This window comes from Eucyclogobius newberryi, unplaced genomic scaffold, assembly GCF_026437365.1.
Source record: "Eucyclogobius newberryi isolate DKJ021-1_F unplaced genomic scaffold, fEucNew1.0.hap1 SCAF_802, whole genome shotgun sequence".
Taxonomy (NCBI): domain Eukaryota; kingdom Metazoa; phylum Chordata; class Actinopteri; order Gobiiformes; family Gobiidae; genus Eucyclogobius; species Eucyclogobius newberryi.
The window spans coordinates 1-8,501 of record NW_027316504.1 but is presented as its reverse complement, the minus strand read 5'-3'; the positions used below and the strand labels follow the sequence as shown (position 1 = coordinate 8,501).

The 8,501-nt window shown below is 51.8% G+C and overlaps 1 protein-coding gene across 1 annotated transcript; it reads right to left on the bottom strand.

The window, feature by feature from the left end:
- Positions 1–773: 773 nt before the first annotated feature.
- On the bottom strand, positions 774–7,948 carry LOC140352300 (cysteinyl leukotriene receptor 1-like; the record flags this gene model as incomplete). Its single annotated transcript, XM_072437701.1, has 3 exons — positions 774–1,297; positions 3,124–3,291; positions 7,764–7,948. Coding segments are annotated over 3 exons (852 nt in total), but the record flags the coding sequence as incomplete, so codon positions are not given.
- Between the last annotated feature and the right edge of the window lie 553 nt (positions 7,949–8,501).

The window sequence follows — 8,501 nt, the reverse complement described above, 5'->3', positions numbered from 1 at the left end:
CAAACAATTGAACTGATGCGAAGGTTGTGTCGATATCTGGACACCCGAAAGGCCTCTTGTCCATATGAGAAGGTGCAATTGTCTTTTTAAAGATCACACACAGATCAATTTGGGGACTATTTATGTCGCACGGATATTAATCTGGTGCTGACATTGTGTTTATGGATTTAGTTTCACGAATCAAACAGAACAGTTTAACTGCAAATATATCTTTATTTCACACAAAATACAACCGACTTTAAATATTAGCTCATAAAATATATTATCCCAGAAATGTAGAAGTACAAAAATAGCTCTATTTAAAAAAAATAATATCTCACGTTAAATAGATTAAATACAATATCTTCAAAGGATCTAAACCAGTTGAGAACTCGATGAGCGTTTAAAGGTAGTTTATCTGGAAGATGGTTTAAAAATCAAGACATTTTGACTCTACTTTTATGCTCAGCTTCAGATAACTACCTGCGTGGAACCTTTCACTGGTGGACGAATGAGGGATCACGCCGAGTAGAGTAGGAGGACTTACCCGGGTCTAAACCGAGACTAAAGCTAGGACCAGAGCTAAAGCAGGTCTACGCTTGTTTGGTCTTGAATCCAAGTAAAAAGGTAAACGGCATTTCACGTCAAGGAAGAACCCAGCAACTCACACGCCAAAGCTCTGGATCCGACCGCTCTACCAAGGACGAGATTCGAACCGCCGACCTTCGGATCGGAAGATGAGCGCTCGACCACTGCCGCCCAAAAACAACCCGAAAAACAGGTCCAAACCCAAGTCCGTGCTCTAAACCGAGTCCCCTGTCAGAGCTGGGACCGGGTGCGAGTGCTCACCCTGGACCGGGCCCGGCTGAACTTGTCCCGGAAGTTCTGGGTGCAGTAGTAGTAGAGCAGGGGGTTGACGGCGCTGTTTGAGGCGGCGAGGCAGAGCGTGACCACCACCGTCCGCTGCAGCGCCACCACGGCCGCGCAGCTCCAGCCGCTGCACACCGCGTGCAGGTGCAGCGAGCGCGCGCCGTGATAGGGCAGGAAGCAGAGCAGGAAGGTGACGATGACGGCGGAGACCAGCGACAGGGACCGCCGGCGGCCACCGCGCGCCCCCGCTCCCCTGGCCCGCGCGTGACGATGCCGCTCGACGAGGGAGTCGGCCCGCGTGGTCAGCCGCCGCACGATGAAGCTGTAGCTGCAGATGATGACGACGAACGGCACCAGGAAACCGAAAAACACCGCCACGTAGTTCAGCGACAGGACCAGGTTCCAGGAGGAGGGTCTCTGCACCTCGAAGCAGCGCCGGACGCCTCCTCTGGGACACCGACGACACAGAGGCAGATTTAAAGAATACCTTGGCATGATCGTGCTTACAAACACATTTATTCATGTTTTCCCGCCGGACCACAGCAGTGTTTTCGCCACTAGATGTCTCACTAAACCACTAAACCACTAAACCACGCCTGTAAATCTCGGGATCGCTCTGCTGCAAATCAGAGGGCGAGTGCTCCATGGTTCTGGGCCCCCCTGTGTGATACCGAGGCGTGGCCCGTCTGAAGTCACACCCCCTCCTTGCGAGCCTGTACGGCCCGGTGCGGCGGCACGGAGCACCCGCCCCCTGATCGGAAGATTGCCGTTTCGAACCTCGGATGAGACGGTCGATACAACGGGTGCTAATGCTACGGCGGGAAAAGGGAGACGGGAGCGATTTCATGATGTTCCCGCACCAGTTGGCTCAGATTTGACAGGATCTTTAACTTAAGAAATTCTTGCTCAAATGCTCGTGACGGAATCCTACATTTCTTCCGTCCTTGTGAAGGTTTGTGACACGTCCAATGAAGACCAAAAGAGGTTACTACATCCTTTGTCACGCGCCGTATTCAGCGTCTCAACCAACTATTACCCTAGGACTACGGTGATCATACAAGCCAGTTTTTGGAGACCTAAAAACAGTCGCGACTACTAAGGCGGGTGGAGACAGGCTTGGGAACGAGCCAAAAGTCTGTTTGTGTTCTTCAGCATTCTTAACGTGTTTACCATGTGTAATGTTTTCATATGACAAATTTCCCTTGAGGCAATTACAGGTTTGTATTCATTCACTCTTGTTCGCTGTCACTGTTTCACAAAGCGGCCGAGTCAAAACAAACTCAGCCGCTGACGAGGGAAGAGACAGTAATGGACAAGGTGTCTCGCAAAACACCGACAATCTGAGGCGCGGCCAGACTCACTCTACGTAAAGGAAAGTGATCTAGGGGAAGCGCCGCGCACAGGGAGGAAGCGTGACTTCGGAAGGGCCGACACGGGACAGCGGGACCTGGACACGCCCTGGAATGGAGTGTTTACTTGCTATTAGTATTATTTAGTCTTATGCTAGCTTTTTCTTTTTACTTGACTTTATTTTATTATCATTTATTCATTTTATTCATTTTATTCATTTTATTCATTTTATTCATTTTATTAATTTTATTCATTTTATTCATTTTATTCATTTTATTCATTTTATTCATTTTATCCATTTTTATTTTTTTTATTTATTTATTTTTATCTTTATCTTTATTTTGTATTTTATTTTATTTATTAATTTTCCTCCATTCCCTATTAAGATATGAGAGGAGTTTTGTTTTTTTCAAACTCCCTATAAGTTATCTGTCCTTTCCCTCTGGATCTACTGCGTTGTAACACCAAAATTTCCCCATGTGTGGACAATAAAGGCTTATCTTATCTGTTTAGCTTTTATAATTTTGCACCTTTAAAGCAGAACTAAATAACTCGGGCGATAGAGCTCCCCCTGCAAGTCCCCTGGGAAAACACATTGTCAGAAAACAAGCTTTTTTAAATGTTTTCTTTCTTTCTTTACCATAATAAGACAGTATAATCGCATACAAACACATTGAACGTTGCCCAAATTGAAAATCAGGAGAAAATCAGGAGAGTTTGTCTTGAGGCAAATGTTATAAGGCTGGTTTTCCGCCCAGAGACAGCAGGGGGCGACGAAAGACACTTTAAACACCCCGAAAGTACATATTTCACCACCACAGGGAAATGTCAAACACAGTCCCAACGGTTCAAACTCGTAACAGGTTCAGGCGATCTAAATGGTCTATGAGGAAAGAGGAAACGTAGAGCGTGTCGGGCACTCACCTGACCACCACGCCCTGAGCCAGGAAGAAGGAGGAGGCCACGCCCACAAACACCCAGATGCCCAGACAGACCAATAGGATGCGGCGCGGCGTGGCCAGTGTATTATGACGTAACGGTTGTACCACAGCGAGCCACCGGAGCAGGCTCAGGAGAGTCAAGAACAGGATACTGTCGAGGAAAAACAATCACTTAACCAGGGCTAAACCAGTACCTGGTTTAGTCCTGGTTAAGTCTTGGTTTAGACCTGGTTTAGTCTTGGTTTAATCCTGGTTTAGTCCTGGATAAATCCTGGTTCAGTCCTGGTTTAGTCCTGGTTTAGTCCAGGTTAATAATAATAATAATAATAATAATAATAATAACTTTTATTTATATAGCGCTTTTCAGTGACCCAAAGACGCTGAACATAATAAAAAAGGGGGGGTATTTACAGACAGGGGGGGACAACACGTACAATACACATTAATATACAGATAAAATGAACAAGACAGAAGAAGTAGAGAGAAAAAGATGGGGATGTAACAGGGGGTAGAAGAGTAGGCAATGGGGTAGAGGAGGCTAGGGGTAGGGGAGGTCATAGGCTTGGGTGAAGAGGTGTGTTTTTAGGCGGGATTTGAATGTTGTGAGTGAGGGAGAGTGGCGGACAGGTTGGGGGAGGGAGTTCCAGAGTCGGGGTGCTGTTCGGGAGAATGCTCTGTCGCCAAAACTTTTGAGTCGGGATGTTGGTGCAGTCAGGGTGAGAGAGGAGGAGGATCGGAGAGCTCGGGAGGGGCGGTGGGGGATGAGGAGGTCAGACAGGTAGGGGGGGGCAAGGTGGTGAAGAGCTTTGAAGGTGAGGAGTATTTTAAAGTTTATGCGCTGCTTGATGGGGAGCCAGTGGAGAGAGCGGAGAACGGGAGTGATGTGATCACGGGACCGGGTGTGGGTGAGGAGGCGGGTGTGGGTGAGGAGGCGGGTGTGGGTGAGGAGGGTGTGGGTGAGGAGGCGGGTGTGGGTGAGGAGGCGGGTGTGGGTGAGGAGGGTGTGGGTGAGGAGGCGGGTGTGGGTGAGGAGGCGGGTGTGGGTGAGGAGGCGGGTGTGGGTGAGGAGGCGGGCAGCGGAGTTTTAGACCATTTGGAGTCTATGGAGGGAATGGGAGGAGATGCCAGTGAGGAGGGAGTTGCAGTAGTCGAGGCGGGAGGAGATGAAGGCATGATGAGGGATTCAGCAGCGGGGAGGGTGAGGCAGTGTCGGATTTTGGCGATGCGGCGGAGGTGGAAGTATGAGGTCTTGACGATGTGGCTGACATGGGGAGTGAAGGAGAGGGTGGGGTCCATGATGACACCGAGATTGCGTACCAGGGTAGAGGGGGTGATGGTCGAGGTGTCGATGCTGAGTGAAAAGGGACCAGTTTTATTGAGAGTGGATTTGGTGCCAATGAGGAGGAGCTCTGTTTTGTCACTGTTCAGTTTGAGGAAGTTGAGAGTGAGCCATGATTTTATTGTAGAGATGCAGGTTTCGATGTGGCTGAGGGGAGGGTTTTGGGTGGATTTGGTGGTGAGGTATATCTGGGTGTCGTCAGCGTAGCAGTGAAAGTCCAGGTTGAGTTGGCGGAGGATGTGACCAAGGGGGAAGATGTAGCAGATGAAGAGGAGGGGGCCGAGGACTGAGCCCTGGGGGAACCCCTGCGTTACTGGGGAGAGGGTGGATGAGTGACCGGAGAGGGAAATGAACTCTTGCCTGTTGGTGAGGTAGGATGTGAGCCAGTCAAGTGCAGAGCCCTCAACACCCAGTTGGCGCAGCCTTTGTAGGAGGATGGAATGTTTTATAGTGTCAAAGGCTGCGCTGAGGTCTAGTAGTAACAGGATGTTGAGGGCCCCGGAGTCTTCAGAGGTGAGGAGATCGTTGAGTACTTTGACCAGGGCTGTTTCGGTGCTGTGAAGTGGGCGGAAGCCAGATTGGAGGGGTTCATAGAGGTTGTTTGACTGGAGGTGGGTGTGAAGTTGGGCGGCGACGATGCGTTCCAGCGTTTTTGAGAGGAACGGCAGGTTGGAGATGGGGCGGTAGTTGGAGAGGTTGGCGGAGTCTAGGGTGGGTTTTTTGAGGATGGGGGTGATGGAGGCCAGTTTGTAGATGGAAGGAACATGGCCGAGGGATAAAGACTGGTTGAAGAGGGTGGTGAGATGGGGGATGAGAGCAGGGAGGCGGCCTTGGTTAGAGTCGTTGGGAGGGGGTCGAGAGAGCAGGTGGTGGTTTTGGAAGCGGTGATGAGGTCTATGATATGAGAGGAGTTAACAGAGGAGAAGGTGGTGAGGGGAGGGAAGGGTGGGTGGTCAGGGAGAGGGGGGGGGGGCAGGGGTGGGGGTGGTGATGGAGTTAATGGAGACGGCAGTCATGGAGCTGTTGATTTTGGAAATTTTGTCATTGAAGGCAAGGAGGAAAGAGTTGCAGAGGTCAGGGGAGGAGGGTGGAGTGATGTCCGGTGGCTGGAGCAGCTTGTTGACGGTGGAGAACAGGGTGCGAGGGCTCCGGTGGGAGCTGTTGATGAGGGTGGAGAGGTGGGCAGATTTGGCGGCTTGGAGAGCGTCACGGTAGGAGGAGATGTGTAATTTGAAAGCTTCGGCGTGGACGGTGAGGCGGGTTCTTTTGAGGAGTCGTTCGAGTTGGCGGCCAGTCTGCTTCATGGTGCGGAGTTCAGGGGTGTACCAGGGGGCGGGGTTGATGTATGAGACGGAGGAGGTTTTCCAGGGGGCTAGGGAGTCAAGGGAGTCGGAGAGGGTGGTGTTGAGCATGACAGCATAGTCGTCGGGGGAAGAGGGGGGGGGGGGGGGGGGTCAGGGGGGAAAGCAGAGGATATGAGCTGGGAGAGCGTGAGGGGGTTGACTGACTTGATATTGCGGTAGGTGATGGTGCGTTTTTTGGGGTTGTGGGGCGAGGGTAGGGGGGCGGAGAAAAGGATGCAGAGATGATCAGAGAGTGGGAAGGGGAGGGGGTGGGGCTTAGATATGGGTAGGAGAGAGGAACAGACTAAGTCCAGAGTGTGGCCTTTGGTATGGGTGGGGAAGTCAATATGTTGGGTGAGATGGAAGCAGTCCAGGAGAGAGAGGAAGTCGGATGTCAGTGGGGCGTTGGGGCAGTCAATGTGGATGTTGAAGTCACCAGTGAGTAGGAGGCGGGCAGAGAGAGAGGATGCGATGGTGAGGAGTTCAGACAATTCAGTGAGGAAAGAGGGGTGGGGCTTTGGGGGACGATAGATCAGGATAGCGGTGATAGAGTTGGGGAGGGAGAAGGCGAGGTATTCAAATGATGAGATGGATGGAAGGTTGAGGTTCAGTTCAGTGATGGATGTAGATTTTTTATGAATAACAGCAAGACCTCCCCCACGCCCGGAGAGGCGGGGTTTGGCAGTGTAAGTGTAGTTGGAGGGAGTGGCTTGGTTGAGAGCATAGAAGTCCAGGGGCTGTTGCCATGTTTCACAGAGGAGAAGCAGATCAATGTTATTGTCCAGTAGCAGTTCAGATATAACAGGTGATTTGTTGGCGAGGGAGCGGCAGTTCAGCAGTGCAAGGGAGATGGATGGGGGCGCGGAGATGGATGGGGGCGCAGGGGTGGGGGGGCGGAGGTTGCTGAGGTTGGCAGTGCGGCAGGTGGGGGTGACAGGGGGGCGAAAACTAGTCCAGGGTGAGGGGATAGGTGAGCCGTCGTTGGAGTGTCGGTTATGGGAGAGACCAGAGCCCCTGTGGATGTAGCGGGGCCGGCGAAGGATCCCAGCTGAGCTAGCTGCAGAGACAGCAGCAGCTGGGAGACGGTGGTTATGGTTGAGGAGGTGAAGGTCAGCAGCGGTGTAGGTGAGTAGGCGAGAAGTTGGTGGAGCGGTGGCCTGGAGGCGTGGGAGTGATAGTCCGAGGAGGAGATGGAACGTAGCAGCAGATGAGAGTAATCCAGTTAGAATGTTGGCGGTGGCTAGAAGCTGGTTAACTAGAAGCTGGTGGGCAGAGAGTTGTGAAAAAGCAGCAGTGGACCGGGTGTTGAAGCTGGTGGAGTGAGTGGCGTTGGTTGCCCCAGACCTTGTCTGCACGGCAGGGAGGCCCCGCGATACCATGACGGACCTCAGCAGGTGTTAAGCCAGCTGTTAGCTGGCGGCTAGGGCAGTAGATAGTCCAGGAGTGAGGGAGGAGATGTCCTGGTTTAGTCCTGGTTTAGTCCTGGTTTAGTCCTGGATGAATCCTGGTTCAGTCCTAGTTTAATCCTGGTTTAGTCCAGGTTAAGTCCTGGTTTAGTCCTGGTTTAGACCTGGTTTAGTCCTAGTTTAGTCCTGGTTTAGTCCTAGTTAAGTCCTGGTTCAGTCCTGGTTTAGTCCTGGTTAAGTCCTGGTTCAGTCCTGGTTTAGTCCTGGTTCAGTCCTGGTTAGGTCCTGGTTTAGTCCTGGTTCAGTCCTGGTTCAGTCCTGGTTTAGTCCTGGTTAGGTCCTGGTTTAGTCCTGGTTTAGTCCTGGTTTAGTCCTGGTTTAGTCCTGGTTAGGTCCTGGTTTAGTCCTGGTTTAGTCCTGGTTTAGTCCTGGTTCAGTCCTGGTTAGGTCCTGGTTTAGTCCTGGTTTAGTCCTGGTTTAGTCCTGGTTTAGTCCTGGTTTAGTCCTGGTTAGGTCCTGGTTTCGTCCTCTTTACCTGGTGTAGAGGTTGACGTAGAAGCCGTAGACACAGAGGCGGCAGAGCCAGTCGGGAAAGCCCCAGATGCCCTCCCTGATGTAGTAGACCAGTCTGAGGGGCAGCGTCAGAGAGAAACACAGATCTGACACGGCCAGGTTCACCATCACCACCGACGACGAAGACGGCCTGCAAATAGACCCTGTTTAGACCTGGTTTAGTCCTCGGTTGGACCTGGTCTGGACCAGCGGGATTGGAGAGGGACTGGAACTGGATCAGGACTGGACTGGACTGGGACTGGAACTGCACTGGGACTTGATCGGGAGCAGGACTGAGACTGGGACTGGGACTGGACTGGGACTGGGACTGGGACTGTACTGGGACTGGACTGGGACTGGGACTGGACTGGACTGGACTGGGACTGGGACTGGACTGGACTGGGACTGGGACTGGGACTGGGACTGGACTGGGACTGGGACTGGACTGGGACTGGGACTGGACTGGGACTGGACTGGGACTGGGACTGGACTGGCACTGGCACTGGGACTGGACTGGACTGGGACTGGACTGGCACTGGCACTGGGACTGGGACTGGGACTGGACTGGGACTGGACTGGGACTGGACATCAGAAATAGTCTGAATAATCCAATACAAAATGATAGAATCATTTGTTTCTCATTTGCGTGTGATTCAACGTTCTATATTTAATATAAAATCCACTTCAGATGATAAATCCGACTCTTTATTATTAAACTCTG